The sequence below is a fragment of the Cydia fagiglandana genome, chromosome 26 (genome assembly GCF_963556715.1).
Source record: "Cydia fagiglandana chromosome 26, ilCydFagi1.1, whole genome shotgun sequence".
In the NCBI taxonomy this organism is placed as follows: domain Eukaryota; kingdom Metazoa; phylum Arthropoda; class Insecta; order Lepidoptera; family Tortricidae; genus Cydia; species Cydia fagiglandana.
In genome coordinates, this window is record NC_085957.1 from 5,266,509 (window position 1) to 5,288,890 (window position 22,382).

The 22,382-nt window shown below is 36.4% G+C and overlaps 1 protein-coding gene across 1 annotated transcript; it reads right to left on the bottom strand.

Annotated features, from left to right (window-relative positions):
• Window positions 1–6,060: 6,060 nt before the first annotated feature.
• Window positions 6,061–20,537, bottom strand: LOC134677701 (cytochrome P450 307a1-like). The gene is made up of 2 exons (XM_063536164.1): window positions 19,859–20,537; window positions 6,061–7,344 (listed from the first exon to the last, which is right to left on the bottom strand). Exons 1-2 carry the CDS (start codon window positions 20,235–20,237, stop codon window positions 6,107–6,109), a joined length of 1,617 nt encoding a protein of 538 aa, XP_063392234.1. The 5' UTR covers window positions 20,238–20,537; the 3' UTR covers window positions 6,061–6,106.
• Window positions 20,538–22,382: the final 1,845 nt, after the last annotated feature.

A 22,382-nucleotide genomic window follows, 5' to 3' on the forward strand; every position in this document is an offset into this window, starting at 1 on the left:
CTCAGCAGTGGGACGTATATAGGCTGAAATGATGATGAATGATGATGATTTAAATAAAAGTATACAATCATTTTGTACCCTAGGTTCCGCTGGAAAGACGAAGTGCAGAAAGACCTTAGACTCGGCGCCGTCGACTGGACAGAAACGGCTTTGGACAGAGTAGCATGGCGGTCTTTGGTGTCGGAGGCCAAGATCCACTTCGGGTCGTTGCGTCACAGCAGTAAGTAAGTAATCATTATGTACATTTTCGGGTAGTTACTTATGACATTTATCGATTAAAGAACCATATACAAAACCGCCTGGTTCTGTCACGGAACGACGCCCCTGTTTCACCAACGTGACAGGTGCGACGAATTGTAAAATCACTGTTGCTGACGTCACAGGCATTCATGAACTACGGTTACCGCTTACCATCGGGCGGGCCGTATTCCTGTTTGCCACCATCATTGTATTATTAAAAAAAACTTTATGATATCGGAAAAAAACAGATATTTCTCTTGCTAAGTTTATGACAATTGTCACAAGAAACACTACAATTGTCACGAAATTCCGACATATAACTCATTACCTGTCAAGAATTACCTACAATTCTTCTAAATCTTTGACAATTGTCAGAAACTTCGCAGGAGAAATATGTTTTTTTCCGATATAATAAAGTTTTTTTAAATAATACAATGATGGTGGCAAGCAGGAATACGGCCCGCCCGATGGTAAGTGGTAATCGTAGCCCATGGATGCCTGTAACGTCAGCAATAGTGATTTTACAATTCGTCGCACCTGTCACCGATGTCAAATTGGGGCCTGACTTTAACCAAAGAGATTTTGAAATGGAGACTTACTGTCTTGCTAAATTATGTAGCTACATGATGACGTTGCTACACAGATGGCGTTAATATTAAAATTTAATAAGTTGACAGGTTAACACATATCTATGAAAGAATAAGGATCAAAGTTAAATGGCGTTCTAACAGTTTTATCATCTGTCGAAAGATGGCAATAAATTTAAAGTGGCTACATAATTTCCAAGCCAAGTCTCATTTTGGGTCGCTGAGCCAACGGAGTAAGTCGGAGTACATAATTTACATTGACAATCCGTCTCTATACACTCTGTTCTCTTTGCTTCAACCTATATTATTTGATCATATAATGTCCTCATCTACCCTCATCTGGCTTAAGGAGCCATTTGAGGGTAGATCTTGTTTACTAACATAATCTTGTAAACAAGCATATGGATTCGGTCTCTGAAATAAATATATATATATACTAGCTGTTGCCCGCGACTTCGTCCGCGTGGAATCTTATCTTCAACATTTTACATCTTTAGTACCGATATTTTTCATATCCAAGCAATGTTGAAATTAAGTACTTTTCTTTTTTAGCAAGTTGTATGAAGTTTTAAGTCAAGTGGATTTTGATGTTGATTACTGAAATTACTTTTCTTGTATTCTCATAATAGGTACCTATGCCCTTATACAAAGATTCAAGTTCCGCATTCCGCACTCACAAAATATCTGATCTCCATACAAACTTTCAACCCCTTTCTCACCACCTTGGGGGATGATTTTCAAAAATGCTTGAATTAGTTTTCATGTTTTTTAATTTATTACCTTTTTTCCAAAAAGTTAAAGTTCCTAGCTTAAAATTAAATTTACACCCCAAGACGAATTTTCATCCCCTTTTTAGCCCCCTTAGGGATTGAATTTCCAAAAACGTTGCAATTACTTTTTTTTGTAATCGGCTATTATGTCTTTCTAAGAAGTTTCAAAGCATTTGTAATGGATTCAAATAATATACCCAAATACAAAGATTCAAGTCCCGCGCTCGAAAAAATGTTTGATATCCATACAAACTTTCAACCCCTTTTTCACCACCTTAGGGGATGAATTTTCAAAAACGCTGAAATGAGTTTTCTTGTATTTTAATTTAAAACGTTTTTACAAAGTTTCAAGTTCCTTGTTTAAAATAAAATTTGCACCCGCAGACGAACTTCCATCCCCTTTTTAACCCCCTTAGGGGTTGAAATTCCAAAAACGTTGCAATCACTTTTTTTTGTAATCGGCTATTATGCCTTTCTAAGAAGTTTCAAAACCATTTGTAATGGATTCAAATTTTCAACCCCTTTTTAACCCTGTTAGGGGATGAATTTTACAAAACGCTGAAATTACTTTTCCTGTCTTCTAATAATATCCCTAAATACAAAGATTCAAGTCCCACACTCGAAGAAATGTTTGATATCCATACAAATTTTCAACCCCTTTTTCACCACCTTAGGGGTTGAATTTTCAAAAACGCTGAAATTAGTTATCTTGTATTTGAATAATATATCTTTTAACGAAGTTTCAAATTCGTAGCTCAAAAGAAAACTTTAACCCCATACAAACTTTCATTCCCTTTTTAACCCTGGTGGGGGATGAATTTTACAAAACGCTGAAATTACTTTTATTGTCTTCTAATAACATCCCCAAATACAAAGATTCAAGTCCCGCGCTCGAAAAATTTTTTGATATCCATACAAACTTTCAACCCCTTTTTCACCACCTTAGGGGATGAATTTTCAAAAACGCTGAAATGGGTTTTCCTGTATTTGAATTTGATACTTTTTTACAAAGTTTCAAGTTCCTAACTTAAAATAAAATTTGCACCCGAAGACGAACTTTCATCCCCTTTTTAACCCCCTTAGGGGTTGAATTTCCAAAAACGTTGCAATCGCTTTTTTGTAATCGGCTATTATGCCTTTCTACGAAGTTTCAAAGCATTTGTAATGGATTAAAATTTTCAACCCCTTTTTAACCCTGTTAGGGGATGAATTTTACAAAACGCTGAAATTACTTTTCCTGTCTTCTAATAATATCCCTAAATACAAAGATTCAAGTCCACCACTTGAAAATTTTTTTGATATCCATACAAACTTTCAACCCCTTTTTCACCACCTTAGGGGATGAATTTTTAAAAACGCTGAAATTAGTTTTCTTGTATTTTAATAATATATCTTTTTACGAATTTTCAAATTCCTAGCTTAAAAGAAAAATTTAACCCCATACAAACTTTCATCCCCTTTTTAACCCCCTTAGGGGTAGAATTTCTCAAAATCGCTTCTTATCTCTTGTACACTTTATAAATGCAATCTAGTGTGCAAATTTCAACTTTCTGGCTTTTGTAGTTTCGGCTCTGCGTTGATGAATCAGTCAGTCAGTCAGTCAGTCAGTCAGGACACTTGCATTTATATATATAGATTAATTTCGTTTAGTTGTACCACTGTACATATATTGTATGTAAATAAATATATTAATTATTTTTTTTTCTAAAAGGGGAAATCATACGTATGAAGTAAAACACAAAGCGTAAATTTGCAAGTACTATAATTTCAAATTCTACCATAAACTCTACTAAATCACAATTTTTCTATCATACAATAATCGTTCTTATTGAAGTGAATTTGGACCACACTACAAACTAAGACTGGTTTACAGGCAACTAACACTACTCATTCGTCATACTAGATAATTTTTTCTTTAAGTAAAAATTGCTTGTCACATGTAAAAGAATTAAGAAAAATCTATTGAGTTAGTTCATTTAAAAACATATTCTGTGCTACTGTTACCACTAAAGTTAATGGGACAAGGGTGTCAGCATCAAAAGTTGTGTATCAGACTATACCAGGCGAGGCTCATTCCGCGATTTCGTCGCTTTGCTACATGTAGCTAAAAGTACAGCCGTTCGACTCCAATTTTGGGGTTTGCCATAAGCCGCGCGTGGGGCTGTCGCCACCTAGCGGCCATATCTGTGCTGATCGTGACAGACGCGTTTTGTTAGAGAGTGAGTCTTCTGTACGTAGTACGATTATTTTTTCTGTGACTATACTTGATAAGGGTCGTCAGATAGTCTAGTCTTTCAAGTGGATCCCGACATTTTTACACCTTCCGGGTAATCTCTCAAGTGGATTCCGACATTTTAATTCTATACTCCTCATACTGATCAACATTTGTTCAGCGACTTTTAAAAATAACATGTGGTATGATTTTTAATACACTTGAAAGTTAAGTTAAGTTAGTTAAGTATAAGACGCAATATATTGCGAATTTAAGGCGAAGTTTAAGGCGTGACAAGTAACGTCAAACACAATGATATGGCATGGCGATGGCGTCCATTGAAGATAATATTTACTTTGTATGAAAAATAGGGAGTCTAAATACTTTATAATTTTTAAAAGTTGTTGAACAAAGGTGTCACCGTTTGAGGAGTACAATCTATGTTTAAATTATTTGCTCGTGTTACAGGCCACACCCGGTATATGAAGAACAATTAGACTGTGACGTGTGTGACAGATACTTTTAAACATACATATTTGGAAAATTATTCCAGATACTTTTGGCGCGTTGTTACATCCACTACTATTGGTGCTGACTGTATCTACCCATCTGAAGATATATCTTCATATATAGAAAAATAAAATTTAAATCATCTTGACTACATTCTTTTCAAGGAATCGAATAAAAAAACATCTAATACAACATTTCTGACTAATTTCAATGAACAAAAACCTATGTCGGTGCTAACTATATAAAACTACGTACAAAAAGTATAAAAAAACACTAGAGTTTGACCAAAGTCTACCTGGATACATTACTAAGTATGGACATAGAGAAAAAATATCATATTTCTCTATGGTATGGAGCATTTCACCATAGTATCACTTACTTAACGGTAGGGTACCTATCGATATTTTTTATGCTAAGCTGATTTTTAATCTGATGCTTTAAAAAAATAATTGTGTTGTCTATATATAACGCGTGATTGTAAACCTAAGGTGTATGTGCTAAAGTAAAGAAATGCGTTATGTAAGCGACATTTTTAGTGAAATGTTCCAACGGTCAACCAATTGGAACCCTGAGACACCATGTCAGCTATTTTTAATATTATCTTTGAGATTATTGTAACTGTTAAACAGCGAGTCATGTGTCTACAGTGGCTCAGGGTTCCATTTTTTGTCACTACACTAAGTTTACGGTCCTAATATCTACTACAAGAGAGATTCACAGAACGCTCAATGACTGATATAGGTAAACTACCTAAAACTACTTCTACATAATAAATGCGTCTAAATTTCAATAAAAAATATATTGCCGCGCTACGAAACTACAAAAAAAATTTATTTTATTTATTTTATTTAGATATTTAATTCAGGCAACAAGAAAAAAAAATGCTAACAACTCTAAAATATCAAATCCACAAAACAGAAGAAAGTCGTCGGGTTAATCACTAAGCAAGGATCAAGAACTAAGTTTCGTTAAGACCTAGTGTTTACTAGAAATACTAGATCTATACCAGTAAGCTAACTAAAATAAAAATCCTACCGCACGCATACATTCACACATTTTCTAAATTTGGGACGAGTACATACAGTTTATGACAGAAAAGCCAAATGTAACCTAAAAAGATTATTTCAAGAAATAAATAATGTTTTGAGCGTTTCCCCACAGCCATATTTGGTTATAAGTTATGTAAAAAACTACAGTATTGCCACCTTCAATATTAAATATGAAGATTTAAAATTCAATAAACTATACTCTGGCACAGTCAACTGTAAAAATATGGGTGTACAAATCATCTCAAAAATGTCCCATAACTCTTATATCAGTGAATTAAGAACTATGGGACATATTTATGAGTAAGTTGTCTACGCCCATATTTTTACAATTGACTGTACACCCACTTTGTCAGTAAAAAAGGGGACTAATTAAAAAAAATCGGTGCGAGAGTTCCCATGGAAAATATGAATTTCGCTCCTTTTTTACTGATAGAGTGTGTGTGTCTGGGTATAATTGTCTATGTTTTTGCTTTACTCGAAGCTAGCAATACTAAAACAACTACAGAAAAAAAATCTCAAACAATTTACAACCAACACAAACGAAAATAGCAGAATCGTGGAATGAAGGAGAACCCATACTTTCTATTTCCGCACAGACTCTATTTGAGATAATTCTCTATAAGAATCCTACAGTACCTATCCATGTACTAATAACCTACTCTATTGAACTGTTTCTGTAATTTATGAAAAAACCTTAATATTGGCTGAGGAGATTGATTATCTACAATAATAAATTATTCAGTGCTTTCTGGGTACTACGTACAGATTAAATGTGTCTTTAGGAAGAGCTACGCACGCTGGTTTCTGTCTCAAGTCTTCTAGATGTTCAGCACCGATGTCAAACTCTTGCATAATATTCGCAAACATAACGAAACTCATTGTCGTCACAAGCGTCTGCCCGATGCATGTCCTTTTACCGATGCTAAACGGCAAGAAGTGGGGTATGTTCTTTTTAACTGATACTACTTCCTTCTCCATCTCTGTCGTTTTATCCAAAGGCCCTGTTCGTTCGCTGTCAGATTCCATACCTGAGTCACATTGAGACTTCCTCCTGACGCGCACCTTACTGCGCTCTAAGAATCGAGAGGGATCGAATTTTTCCGGCTCATTCCAGTATTTCTCCGATGTGTTCAACTCGTAGTTGTTTATAAAGATCGTGGTCCCTTTCTCAACTCCAAACCCAGCTACTTCAGCGTTCTCCGTAGCTACGTGAGGAACGATCGGAGAAGACGCGTATCTCAAAACTTCCAAGATAGTTGATTCCGTATACGGCAGGCTGCTTCTATCGACTAGGCTGATAGCGCGCTTTCCCTTTGTCAGACCTTCGATTTCTGAACGAATCTTCTTCCCTACTTCAGGGTCGCGCGCCACAGCAGCTAAGCAAAGCATAACCAGGTTTCCAACAGACGAATGACCGCCCAAGAAGTCTTCAAGCATGAAAATAATCGTGTCTCTATCAACAGTCGGATCATCATGTAAAACCCTTAGGAGCCCATCGAGGAAATCCTTTTCCGGACCATCAGTTTCCAAATTCATTTCTCTCTGCTCTACGATTCTCGATAGGATAAAGCTGCGGATCTCTTTCGACCAGTTGGACAACTTATCCATGTGCTTCTTGTAAAACGGTGATAGCCAAGGGAGGAAATCAACAGCGTACCCTTGATTGATTTCCCAGAAGATCTCATCGAAATGGTCGACGATTTTGCGGAATTCGACGTCGTCTTCATCAAATCTGACATTGCACATGTAATGGCTGAACATGTTCATGGCTGTGGACATGAGGAGTGGTTTGAGGTTGATGGCGGATTCTGTGGTCCTGGTGACGTGTTTCAAGGTCTGGACGAGCTCGATAGCTTCGAATGTGGCGACGCTGCCGATGCGGGCGAAGTTGTCCGTGTGCTGCTTGGGGCCGCAGTGTCGGCGCGCCAGGTTACGACGGCGTAGTTGCAAATTCGACCAGTCGCAGAGCGCCAGGGCTGGAGACAAAAAAAGAACTGCTTGAGTAAGGTCCATTGGCTTTCTACTAGTCAAATCAGCTTCTTTTTTAGAACTGTCAAAACGATTTGCTAATATGGACTTTATATTTATTTATTTATTCTTAAAGATAAATCACTATTACATAATATTATGATCATAATGGTTTGTCTCGATATTAAAATATACAACACATGAATATGTTTAAAGTGACGTCACGGTCAACTCTCTCAATTTATTAAATTGAAATTGTGGTTAAAAATAACTGCTATCTATGCTTTTCTAATAATTATCTGGTGTTTTATTTCGTGCACAGTGTTAAATAATTTATTCTAAGTAGAGGAAAGTACCCAGTTGTACTCAAATAAGGTTGACTACTTTAATAATTATATATCCGGAATCGTATCCCGTTTCGACAGATAGTAATCGGCCACTGTAGCTATTGTTTAAAATAAACCTAACGAAGGTTTTTCATAATGTGTTTATATATTTTTTGTAATGTTTTGTAAGTGTTTAATATTTTACTTTTATACTCACATTGTAAAATCCTAACCTAAGACCCTAGTTGAATAAAGAACTAGAGATGCAACGGATAGTTGTTTGGCCGGATACCGGATACCGGATATTCGGCCTGACCATCTGCCAAATATCCGGCATCCGGCCGCCGAATATTCGGCCAGCGGAACTATACCTACATTTCGGTTTTACAGGTGCGCATTCTGCAGGTTTGACGTTTGACCTGTTTCCTAGTGAACGTTCGCGCGGACACATTTCTAGATTTTCTAGGTTCGCGTGAGTGCGCGTGCAAGTCAGTGGAATGTTTAAATTGTATTAAAATAATAAACAAGTACGATTATGTTTAAAGACTGTTTCTTAACTAATTCCAATTAGTCTACTCCGAAATCAAACTATTTTACAATCCGGTATCCGGCCGGATAGTAGGTCACTATCCGGTATCATGCCGCATATTAAAACCATGGCCGGATAGGCCGGATACTGGATAGTAACCGGATATCCAGTGCATCTCTATAAAGAACCTAACAATATAAACACATTACGTGCATAAATAATATCAATCAAAGATAAAAAGATAAAAAAAAAATCAAAGATATAAAGTGTTAGTCTTAGAACCACTAGAACCACTGTACAGTCGCCATCAGATATATCGGAGCGGCCAAGGTGTTCACAATATCTGAACACGCACTCTAACGCCCTGACAATAGAGGCGTGCTCAGATATTTGTGAGCAGCTTGGCCGCTCCGATATATATGATGGCGACTGTAGGTACTGTAAAAGTAAAAACGCTACCATTAAAGTATCAGAGCGTGACTGGTCTATTAAGCATGTAGCACGCTATGTGATGAGAATCAGTGAGGCATGTCGCAATTTTTAACCCCAAATATTGATACAAGAACTGTGTGGAAACTCCAAACAGGCTTAGAAATGTTCAAATAATTTCTTTTTAGGGTTCCGTACCTCAAAAGGAAAAAAACCGAACCCTTATAGGATCACTTTGTTGATGTTGTCTGTCTGTCCGTCCGTCTATCTGTCTGTCAAAACTCTTTATCTCAGGAACGCGTGGAGGTGGTATCGATTTGAAATTAAAACCAAAGCTGTGACAAAAATGTAAATTCGAAGTTAATGTAAAAAAAGTTACGGCCGCAAATCAAAATTTATAGGATAGGTACTTCCCGTTGGTTGGTAGTTCGTTTTTTTAGCATTAGAAATAAGGTAAACAATCTTGATGTGTCTTTTAATTGAAAAACACATTTTAAAAATAAGTTACGGCAAATATGTAACAATTATGAATCTAATACGATCATTTATATTCTTCTGTTTTCATAAGTAATAGTTTTTGATTTTTAAAAAGCGTTTTTCAATTAAAAGACGTGTCAAGATCGCTTACCTTCTTGCAAGTTCTTTCCTAATGCTAAAAAAACTAACTTTAGAACTTTACGGGCCTGATTTAGTTAAATTATGTTTTACAAATACATACATCAAAATTAGAGATAAAGACAAACGATTATTTAATTGAGATTTGTAGCGCGTTTATGAATAAGGAGGTTAAACTACAAGTACAGGAAAATATCCGAAAGCTATCAATTTATAAAAAAAATATACGGAATCCTCGGTGGGCGAGTCCGACTCGCACTTGACCGGTTTTTAGTACAGTTTTTACCTATTTTTTGACTATTATAGTGTAAAGCATTCCTTCACCAAAAAATTCGGGGTATGCATATGTCGCACGGGCTATGTATTTTGTAGAGGTATCTACTAACTATAGTATGTATATGTATCTTTATGTATTTAAATAAAATGCCTCCTTGAGCCAGTTGAGGGTAGATGGAAACATTACACGATCAAATAATGTAGGTTAAAGTCAGGCCGTTCAGTGACTGATCCAGGCGGTTTTGTATTTGGTTGGTTAACCGATAAATGTTAACTACCCGAAAATATAATCTTTATTTTTTATTTCTTTTATTGAAATACCTGAAAATACAGACTACCGTAAAACGGGGTGAGTAGGTTTCGCGGGAGAGGTGGGTTATGAATGGGGAGAGAAGGTTTGAGAGGGGATGAGCAGTGATTTTAAGGCTACTGCTACAAAAATTATGTATTCCAATTTAAAATGGAGCTATAGTAATACGCATAATAAAAAAAATCGATCCAACAATCTTCCAAAATCACCTTTGTATGGAAACCCCTCTCACCCCAAATACGAGGCAATACGGGGTGAGGTGGGTTTTCCTATTTATCGTCAAAGTTATGAAATGGAACTACCCAATATAAAAATAAAACTAAAATACAAACGTCCGGAACACTTATTATATGCACCATTCAGTTTTCATATGTAAAAATAAAATGTAATCGAGGTTTGAATTTCAGTTTTGACCCTACTCACCCCATTTTGCGGTATATTTATGGATTATTTTTACGCGACCATTCAAGTGTAAATCTGACTGACCGAGTTAAAAACGACCAATTTACACTCGTATCTAGAAAACACTTTTTCTTTTCCACATGTATTTATAGAGTGGCTAACCTATTAAAGCCGCGCGTAATGCCATGCGCATTACAATGGGTATGCGCTCTGAAATAGGTTAAGCATCTTCAAGACGTCGAATAGAGGTTCTGCACAATTTAAATTGAACCTGAGAAACCTTATTTTTAGATCCATGATCCATTAAATAGAAGGTTGCCCCATTTTGACTCTGTGCAGACTTTGAATAACATAATATCAAATGATATTTCATAAACAAGTTCCAAAAAAGTTTTTTGAAAAAACTTATTGGTATTATGCCGGGACGGGGCGAGGTATGAACCTCTGGATTGAAACGGCGCGATTCGGGAAATGAATTAGAGATTAACTAGATACGATATACTTAGTAAAGATATGTACCTTATGGCGGTTGGCGCTTACGCTGTTATTAACGACGCTTCAATTTTATTGCGCCTCTATGCGACTAATGCGACGTAAGCGCCAGCTGCCATAAGGTACCTTTTTCCGGGGAACGTCACATATCTTTACTATTTCATATCTAGTGAATCTCTAATTCATTTCCCGAATCGCGGCACCAGCCGCCGGTATCGTCTTGGGTCGTCCCATTCGTTTTTTGTCAAGTTCTTAAATTAGTCCTATTCTGCTTTCGTCACCCATTCTACATTCGTCACAATCGTCGGTGGCTTTCCATGTAGAATGAGTGACGAAAGCAGAATAGGACCAATTTAAGAACTTGACGAAAAACGAATGGGACGACCCAAGACGATACCCAGCCGCCACAAGGTACCTTTTGCCGTGGAACGTCACATATCTTGACTATCCTGACTTCATATCTAGTAAATTTCTAATTCATTTCCCGAATAGAGCCGAAAGTCACACGCTCTTACCGCTAGACCACCAGCGCTTCGTTAAAACGTTTGATAATTATCAACAATATGCCAAACTGCCGTATTCGAACTTCAAGATATTCACAAGAGACGACACGTACTAGATACGTCATAGTTTAGATATCAGCTAGTTCTCTTTTGAAGCGCAATACGGGCAACCAATGTCACTTTTACGTTAGATAGAGTAAGATATCTATTAGATGTGAATTGGATCTCTAAGTCATATCCTGAGGAAATCGTTCAAGAGTATCTCTAGAATCGCCCAAATGTCAAATTTGACAGGTTAGATCTTAAACATATCGTTATCGTATCTTGGTGATGTCTAAAAGATATCTAATAGATGTCTATTTCAAAATCCGAAGCCCAAAGTAACTTCGTCAAAGATTTTTTGTGCCACTCTGTAAAAAGTGTTGTTTTGTTGTTAATGCAAGTAGAAATGGTTTTGTAATTAAAACACCGTACCCTATTACAAGTGTTGTTGAGTTTACGTTCATAACTTCATGCGCATCTAATATTATTCTGCCCTATAAATCTATCCATGGTCTGATGGTTTTAATGACCTAGAAAATAAGCTTTTTTCTCGGAAACAAAGCTTCAATATTAACTAGCCTATATAACACACGCTGTCACTTTCTTTTGGATGGTGTAAAAAGTAACAACACGCAAGTATATGCATTAACATTAATGAGTTTCTGATTTATTGTAGTAAAAAAACAAAATAGAGCGTCGAGGCAATCAAAACAACACCATAAGAAGTTTCAACTGAGAGTCGGAATAAGTTTAGTCAGCACAGACTGCACTGACAGAGTGTAGGCATGTCATCAAACTTCAAAAAACCGGGCAAGTGCGAGTCAGACTCGCGCACGAAGGGTTCCGTACCATAATGCAAAAAAAAACGGTCACCCATCCAAGTACTGACCCCGCCCGACGTTGCTTAACTTCGGTCAAAAATCACGTTTGTTGTATGGGAGCCCCACTTAAATATTTATTTTATTCTGTTTTTAGTATTTGTTATTATAGCGGCAACAGAAATACATCATCTGTGAAAATTTCAACTGTCTAGCTATCACGCTTCGTGAGATACAGCCCGGTGACAGACGGACGGACGGATGGACGGACGGACAGCGGAGTCTTAGTAATAGGGTCCCGTTTTACCCTTTGGCTACGAAACCCTAAAAACGTGAAACAAACTTGCAGATTTAGATCTTACTACCGGGAAAATCGAAATTTCGTTATCTGCCTCTCTGATATCAGTGTATGAGGGAGAAGTAGAAGTGGGAGTTGGAAGGGGTAGACTTCGGCGGACTTTCTCTGATCAGATCGGGGAAACCCTGAAGAAAGGCCAGGTCAAGAGCACCCTAAACCGGCGAGCGTGTATGCGGAATGTTATGAATGTGAAGGAAGCGAAAGAGGTATGTCAGGATCGTAGCAAGTGGAAATCCGTCGTCTCTGCCTACCCCTCCAGGAAATTGGCGTGATTATATGTTTAAGTATGTATGTTATCACTCTTGCATATTCGAGCGATGGAGAGGCAGATAGAGTTAGACCAAAACAAGTCTGCTACGATTTCGATAGCACACGCAGTGCAAGTGTTATTTTAATCGTTAAACTTCCATGAAATTATGACTTAGAACACTTGCACTGCGTGTGCTATTAATCGTTACAGACTTTTCGTGGTCTAACTCTAACGAAATTTCGATTTTCGCGGTAGGCTCTCTGATTGGTGTCAAATAAAATACAAAAAAATGTGACTAAAAGAACATATTACGGAAACAAGTTTTTTTTAAATGTTATGTAGGGACAGTCAACTGTAAAAATATGTGTGCACAAAATAGGGTACATCGCCAATTACTAGCCACCCCCCAATTACTGGCCACTTAATTTGATTTCTATTTATAGGTGAACAAAGTTCATTTTAGTATATAAGGTACGAAAATCCAATTATTAGCCAGTTTTCAATTACTGGCCACCTATTCCAAAAATGAATTCTATTTACAGATAAATAAAACTCATTTTCAGTATAAGGAAAATGGCCAGTAACTGAAATTTATCCACAACCCACTCGTTCAATAACTGGCCGCCTCTTACAAAAATGAGTTCTATTCACCTATACACAGAATTCATTTTAGTATAGGTGGCCAGTAATTGAAAACTGGCTAATAATTGGCGATGTACCCTAAATCATCTCAAAAATATGTACCATAGACCATAGCTCTTATGTCAGCGATTAAAGAACTATGGGACATATTTTTGAATAAGTTGGCTACACCCATATTTTTCCAGTTGACTGTTACATACATACAATACAGTAAAGTAATTTTTACCTACTTATATTTCGTTGTATCAATGAAAGAAGCAAGTTATTTATATAACCGTGACCTAATTAAAGTAATTATCGAACGACCTTAAGTATCGTGTTTTCCAAATATTTAAAAATGTAATTTAAGACTATTTCCTATATGAAGTAAGGTGTCAGCATCTCGTATGTCATATAATACTATATTGTATAAGCAGAATATACTAGTTCCTAACGTATATAGGTAATATTATTAATTTTCGTTCGTCTGTCCTTAAGGCGATCGTCCACTATATGTACTTCGTTTTTTTAGCATTAGAAATTAGGTAAACAATCTTGATATGTCTTTTAATGGAAAAACACATTTTTTAAAATAAGTTACGGCAAATATGTAACAATTATGAATCTAATACGATCATTTATATTCTTCTGCTTTCATAAGTAATAGTTATTGATTTTTAAAAAGCGTTTTTCAATTAAAAGACATGTCAAGATCGCTTACCTTCTTTCAAGTTCTTTATAATGCTAAAAAAACGAACTATAGATGACTTTTTCATACAAACTTAGTGTTCTTAGTATTTTTCTACCTGGTTATTGACATTATGGAAAATATTTTGACACGATTTATTGTTACTACATTAAACGAAGGGGTCATCATCATCATCATCATCTCAGCCATAAGACTGCTGAACATAGGATTCCCCCTTGGACCTCCATTCTTCGAAACGAATCCTTCTTCTCCATTCCAAACGAAGGGGTAGTTTTATAATAATTGTAAAAGTTAGGAGAGTAAAATAATTTCCCTACAAACTTTAATATACTTTTAACTCTTGTGATAATTGAAAAAAAATTTAAAATTCAGACGAAGGGGCAAAGCTGTGGGTAAATTGGATAAAAATATTTTGTATAATGTTAATATCCAGAGAGGGAAATAGGGACTACTTTTGTATGGAAAAGTAGTTATCCCCTTTGTGACTATGTTTGTGGGATTTATGTATAACGTATTGGCTGACTGTGCCCCCCAAAAAAGACTTAGACGAATTGTTTTGCCATTAATTTAACTTATGGTCCTTCATAACGTCAATCTCAATCATAATAAGTACGTGAAAAATACCCAATTTTTGAGATTCACTAGATATGAAATAGTAAAGTTATGTTACGTGCCACGGCAAAAGGTATCTTGGCGGGTGGCACTTACGCTATTATTAACGCCGCTTCAATATTCAGCCGGGGCAATGGTACCTTTTGCCGTGGAACGTCACATGTCTTTACTATTTCATATCTAGTGAATCTCCAATTCATTTCCCGAATCGCGCCGTAAAATCCGTTTGACATAAAATTTCTTAGATCAACCTAAAAAGCGAAACCAGTAGGACAACATATGTTTTAGGTACTTTATTATGAATTTGCCTATTAACACATTTAATCGGAATTACTTAGTCGGCAATTAAGCCTATATCAAATTCAAGTAAACAACTATTGAAGGTTTTTGAATGTGTATGGTTTCATTTAACACTAACGCATATATTCCCATGACATATATTGATTACCTAACATAGGACTAATTATTACCAAACGCTAATTGTGACGTCCCACGGATAAAGGTACCTTATGGCGGTTAGCGCTTATGGTATTATTAACGCCGCTCCAATATTATTCAGGCGCTATGCGACGTAAGCGCCAGCCGCCATAAGGTACCTTTTACCGTGGAACGTCACAATTAATTACGGTAGTTTGTCAATGGACTGTCTCATTTCAGTCATAGACAGAGAGAATCATACTATCTTTGTCTTAGACGAGTACTAGCACCCAAAAGAAAAGGATGAGTATAGTTTTCCTGGTTCTTACTGACTGACAAGTTGGTTTGACCACTATAATTATCCTCATTTGATAATGAGGATTTATTCAAAGAGGCTTATTTCCAATGTAAACTAACTGTTTTCGGGGGTTTTTCGAAATTATTATTTTATCCTTTTTATTATTTTAATATCATAAATTAAGTTAACTTCAATGTTATAACACTATACATTTATTTAAATCTTCCTAAAACTAATATTAAGTAATTTATCAGTTTTTACAAGCTTTTATTTACTTTCACCTGACCGTTGTCTGTCTGTAATCAAATCTTGCAAGTTAAATTTGATCCACTTCCCGATTTTCGATTGAGCTGAAATTTTGCATGCATGTATAAATCGGATGACAATGCAATACTATGGTACCATCGAGCTGATCTGATGATGGAGACAGGAGGTGGCCATAGGAACACTGTGATGAAACAACGCAACCTAATTGTGTTTGGGGTTTTTAGAATTGTCTCGATGAGTACTAGAGTGAAAATTGTAAAGAGAGTAGAGTGTTAGTGAACTAAGCCGTTTTATTGTGGAGTTAAGTACCTATACCCACATTAAATCAAATAAAAATAAAAACTTACTCTTTTACGGTTAAAGAAAAAAAAATGGGTTAGTTAAGATTAGCAACGTACCTATACTATACCTACATTGATAGATCGAAATTAAATTTGAATACAATGGATTATTTCTGAATGAATCTAACTATGAAACATAATCAGGTGGCATCATCACATTCAGAAACCTAGGGCCCGATTCGGATTTTGAAATAGATATCTATTAGATATCTTTTAGACATCACCAAGATACGATAACGATATGTTTAAGATCTAACCTGTCAAATTTGACATTTGCGCGATTCTGGAGATACTCTTGAACGATTTCCACAGGATATGACTTAGAGATCCAATTCACATCTAATATAGGTAGATATCTTAATCACTCTAACGTAAAAGTGACATTGGTTGCCCGAATTGCGCTGCAAAAGAGAACTAGGTTGATATCTAAACTATAAACTATAACGTATATAGAATGGATCTAGTACGTGTCGTCTCTTGTGAATATCTTGAAGTTCGAATACGGCAGTATACCTACATTGATAGATCGAAATTTTTGAATACAATGGTTTATTTCTGAATGAATCTAACTATGAAACATATCAGGTGGCGTTATCACCTGTGGCATCAATTCAAACCTAGTGTCAAGTTAGATTGGCGCCATGGGATTAATTTTATACAGTCAGATTACTATTGAAGCTTTTTAAGCCTTATTGCCAAGATAATAAAGTCCACCAATGGTGAGTTATGAATGTTGCTATTATACGCAAAACAAAATGACGATCGAGATCATGTTACCGATCTCTTTCACTCCTGCTACGACTATGCAAGTGGAAATGAGAAGTTTAACTATCATTAAATCGGTCACACATTGAAGCTTAAAGTTACAAATGTGGTTAAGTTACAAGCGAAATGCGTGCGAAAATTGGCCAAATATTTCAGCTACTTTTGTACATATAAAGTTGGCAATATTTCCCAGAATTTTATATTACAAATGATTTAGATTCAGATTATAGGATGACTCACGCTACATCGGGCCGGTGCCGGGCCGGAGCTTCGTTTTCTATGCAAAGCACCACGTGGTCACCGATCCTATTTCTGCCAACAAACTGTTATACAGTTTGGCGGAGGTTGTACTTATCATGTAAGAATATGCTGTTCCGTGAATAAATGGTTTATTTATTTATTTTATTTATTATTTATTTATCAGCTGCCATAGAAAATGACATGTCGGTCTCGCGACTCTCGCGTGAGTTATCCATAACTATCTTGCCAAAATGTTTTTAAACAGTTAAATACTTACGTTATATAAATCTTCTGTTAGGTACTTACTTAAAATTAATATTTTATTAGTATTACCAAAGACATATGTAAAGTCTAAGAAAAAAACGTGCCTCGGAAATCAAGAAAAAGTCATTCTCGGATAGATGGCGCACACACCTTTAGCCTATTCTCGGCTAGATGGCGTGACGACACCGTTTCATATTTAACAAATTTAACACAGATATCGTGATTGAACATGGATCAAAATGATATAAAAATAATAAAACCATTTATCCATATTATATTAATTTTTTGATAATATTATACGTGTTTATTTTGAGTTATAGTCGTGTGTCGATAGATGGTAGTAAATTTACAGTGACTACAAACTACAACATTTACTATGACAGGACCCCTCTATACTATCTATTATTTTTGGTATTACTCAAAAACAAGTGTATTTTGTACCTTAAGTACTATATACTTGTAAGTTTCTGTGCCGTAATGCAAATAATGCACGTTTTTACCAACCGAACTTTGGACTTCATGTAGCCTACACCATACTACGATAATGTAGGCACGCACTAGGTCTCTGGTAACAAACACTTATGTTTTATGGAGGTCAGTAGAACTCGTCCCTTGCATTAATAGGTCACGCGGTGGTCACATTTCTATTGCAACTAGTTAGGTGCGTTGCGCTAGGTAGCGGGGAAATATTGCCAAAATGGGAAATATTGCTCATATATGGTATCGAATGTTATGAAAAATAAGATGATATTATTTGCTAAAATCATAAATAGGTACCGTAAAATTTGGATATACATATGTCCCATCTTGGAGTAAGCAACAAAGGCCAAGCAACAGAAAGGGGCAAACGATTTTATTATCGGCTTGTCAACTTTAGTAGACGTTTATGAATAAGGGGGTAAATATATGTATATTCCACGCATATTAAAAATATGTGCTAGCCAAATACATATATTATATTACAGACAAACATGCGTTATATGCGTTATTGTAGCGGAACTTGTAATTAAAATTTATTAACTATGTAAATCATAATAATATGTTTCTTTACAAAGATTGATTGGCGCTAGACCGAGCCGGGGCCGGGCCGTAGCTTCCAGGATTTCGTTTTCTATGGAAATTACTACGTGATCACCGATCAGCCGTCATAGAAAATAACATGTCAGAAGCCTCGGCCCGGGCACGGCCCGGTCTAGCGTGTCGCCCATCAACCCGTGTTTGCCCGTGTCCGGTTTAAAATGCATCTTAGCACCCTAGATTTTTTTAGTTAGTAGGTACCAGAACTTTATAAGATTTTAAATACATTATGCACTAATAACAATATGACTGAATAAATCATTGATATTTTGTATTTTCACTAATTAATTAAAGCTAGCAGTAAGTATCTAGAAATTTATGAGACATTTTTTTTTCAATTTGACATATGTGACATATGACACAAAAGACATAATAATGTGATATGTCGTTTGTGTAGTTGCTAAGGCGCTGTAATCCACACAGCTTAGTGGTTAAAAATGTGAACGTATCTTTCGCATGGACTTTAACACGCCCTTACACGATTGGCATCAAATGGCAGACACAGTCGGGCTACCGTGGAGCCTTGCTGGCTTAACGCACGCGTGCGTACGCGCAGGTTTAGGTTGTTTATATGATCAGTGCCACCCCGCGGGCTGAGACTTTACGTTCTTTAAAATAATGTGACAGTTAATTTACAGGGTAAGTGGTAGCAGTAATTTTTATAAACTTTTATGTGTATACAAATATAAAAACGTGGAAATCATAAATAAAAGTGGGATACGTGGAAATGTTGAAATATCTTATAAAAGTGGGATAAACAGTGGAATGGAAAACACCTGCGTTAATAAATATAAAAAATAAATAAAATATATATAACGGAAACTATTTTGGCGGTATTCCTGCTATGGAAAATAGTCTCAAAAATAATTAAGTTTATTCTTAATACTAAAATGCTGCGTTTTTAGATTATGTTTTTAAACTGGGGATGTTTTCTAGACTATTTATAGCACAGTCTTGGGTGTTGAATAGACCATTGATTTATCGCATTTTTCCATAAAATATCCAGTTGGTAAAGTTAATATTTATAATGCTATTTTTTTTTGTACGAGTTGAAAGCCGTAATTTAAAAAAAAAAACAGAATATACTTATACGGTAATTCAATATTAACGAAGTTATGTAGAGGTGGCTACGCAAACTTGCATTGAACATCCGTCACGTTCTACGCCGGTTTTTTAGCGTCTCTATTGCTAACTAATTTAATCTCGCAGCAAACATAAAGGGATTTAAATTAACAATTTAAGTAGTAAAAAAATATTGTTAAACGCAAATAAAGTATACATGTACAGTGTAAGTATACAGAAACGGGTCTACCGCGATATAATTTCATTGTTTTCACCTTAAATTCCGACGCTTCAGCTGAGTTGCAGATGTGGTCGCGGAAAGACCACAAAAATTAAAAATCTAAATTATATCACGGTCTAGTTTGTGTAATTAAATATATGTACAAAACGCGAGAGTTCAAAGTGTTATATTATAAGTACCTACATTTAAAGTGTTATAAGTATATAGGGCCTGAAAAATGATAAATAAAAAATAGTGAGTGCGTAAAAAGCTACTTACAGTTATTTCTATCGCCAGCGAACAGACTATGGAACCTCTCGAAGTCTGGTCGTCCTCCGAAGAACTTCCCGTTCTGGTTCAAGACTTCCCTGATTAGCTCCAGATTATTAACTACTAAACACTTTGACCCGCCCAACTGTATGCTAAATATGTCCCCGTACTCTTTGGCTAGCTCCGTAAACGCTTGGAAAGGAGACTCGTGTTTCCCCAATAGATGTAAACTACCAACGACCGGGAAAGGTACCGGCCCCGGTGCTTCGCTCAAAACCACCTCTTTAGCTTCCCCATATTTGTTCTCCCGTTGAATAGTTATAGTTTTACGGGAGTAAACTTTGTATAAAATGAGAACAGCGACGGCGATTAGGAGTAGGGCACTCATTTTTTTCTTTTATAGAAAATTTTTAGAGTGACCACACCGGTTTGACAGTTGTTTTGGCGGGAACGCGCTAGCCACTGCGCGGTGTCAGCGGCGTGCCGCCATTTTATACACTTGGCTCAAATTATTCCGGGCGATTGTCTTCTTTTTTTCTCGCGTCCCCCGCTCCAAGGCAGAATGGTACTTATCACGTGGCAACAAAATCCAAATTATATTTTATCAAGCTCTGTTTGATCCAGTAACCAGAATCTTTGAATTACAATTTTATTTTAAATAATTTTTGATATTGGTACTTGATGGTGCGAACTGGGTGGAAGCTACGGTAGGATTGTATTTTTTAAAGCGTAATCATAACATTTAAAAATTCGGAGTAATGCGTAATACCGTCGTATATCGTATATTTGATGAGTGTTGTGTGAATTAACGAGTTTGCAATATATAAGTACCTATAAAGGTACTGAATCGGCCAAGAGTGATTTAGAAATGATTATACCGATGATTCCATACTTTATTTTTACGTATAGTATTTAAAGTACGTAAAAAAACAATAATAGAGCTCTTAATATTTTTATAATATCAGTATTTTTTATAAATTCTTAAAAGATATCATATTGTCTTCGGTGAAATCAGGTAGAGTCACACCAAGGAAAGTCTGCAGCGGATTTGATAGCCCACGCAGTGCAAGTATTATTTTAAAGGTCAAACTTCTATGACATTATGACGTATAATTAACACTGGCACTGCGAGGGCTATCAAAATCACTGCAGACTTTTCGTAGCTTAACTTTACCTAACTATAGCTGGTCAAACAAATCTTGTCAGTAGAAAAAGGCGCGAAATTCAAATTTTCTATGGGACGATAAACCTTCGCGCCTACATTTTTTAAATTTGCCGCTTTTTTCTACTGACAAGATTTGCTTGACCAACTATATATAGTCCTTAAGTACAACTATGCTCCAGTTTTTAACGTTGCTTCTTAACGATTTGTACTCGTTACATTTACCTACTTTTGGAGCTTAGATATACTTTCTATATCATACAGGGTGGAAAGATAAGTCGGGCCCTGGAGGGAAACTACCTTAAATCCTTATGCTGGCTCATTTTACTTAAATGAGACATTACTTTATTTTTAAAAAGAAACAAAACTGCATTGGATCATAGTTGTAAGTTGTGGACTAAAGTTACCTGATTTTACAGTACATCGATAGTTATTACGTACAGTCAGCAGCAGAAGTTGCTAAGTTGGCGAGGTGTTCAAAATCCAGGCGACCCGCACCCAGGCCGGCGGCGCGGCTGACCAGGCCCAGGTTCTCAAGCGCCGCAAATATTCGTCCTTACTTAAGGACTACGAGTTTGCGGCGCTCGCAATAGAGACACTGGGCCCTTGGTCAGCCGACATGCAGGCCTTTGTGAGGGCTCTGTCGGGGCGGCTGATTGACGCCACAGGGGACCCCAGAGTTGGCGCGTATTTCTAGCAACGAATCGCCCTGGCGGTTCAGCGAGGAAACGCCGCCAGCGTAATGGGTACCATGCCACAGGTGGACCTGCTGGAGGGGGTATTCTTTTTATAATTAGGTTTTATTTTAATAGGAAAGTTTCTTTTATTTTAGTATTTATTTTAAATTACCTTGACACTCTATTATTCTCTTAACAATAAACTCGCGTCAAAATCATTTTGAACACCTCGCCCGCTTAGCAACTTCTGCTGCTGACTGTACCTGCTCGTGAAATAAAATTATGTAAACAGTAAACAGATTAGGTATATCAGCGAAAAAGATAAACGTTCGGATGTATTTTAAATTCATTATAAGCGATATTGTCCGTTTACATAGTTTTATTTCTTAAATTATGCCAGAAAAACACAAACAATATTATTTCAGCGTTAAGGTGACAGTCCATTTCCAACGACAGCTGCAATACTGTTCATTTTACTATGGAAATTGACAATGACGGCGACGCGTTCAGTACCGGTAGTGCAGCTGCGGTTAGAAATGGAATGATACCATGAAGTCCTTCTTTGTTGATACATTTCTGTAGAAAAAGCGGTGGTGGCCTAGCGGTGAGAGCGTGCGACTTGCAATCTGGAGGTCGCGGGTTCAAACCCCGGCTCGTACCAATGAGTTTTTCGGAACTTAAGTACGAAATATCA

Excerpts from the sequence above, each read along its gene's own strand:
- LOC134677701 (XM_063536164.1), bottom strand. The coding sequence starts at position 20,237 with ATGAGTGCCCTACTCCTAATCGCCGTCGCTGTTCTCATTTTATACAAA. Across the intron at positions 7,345-19,858 it reads CGCTGGCGATAGAAATAACT|CCCTGGCGCTCTGCGACTGG; the intron begins GTAAGTAGCTTT and ends TTTTGTCTCCAG.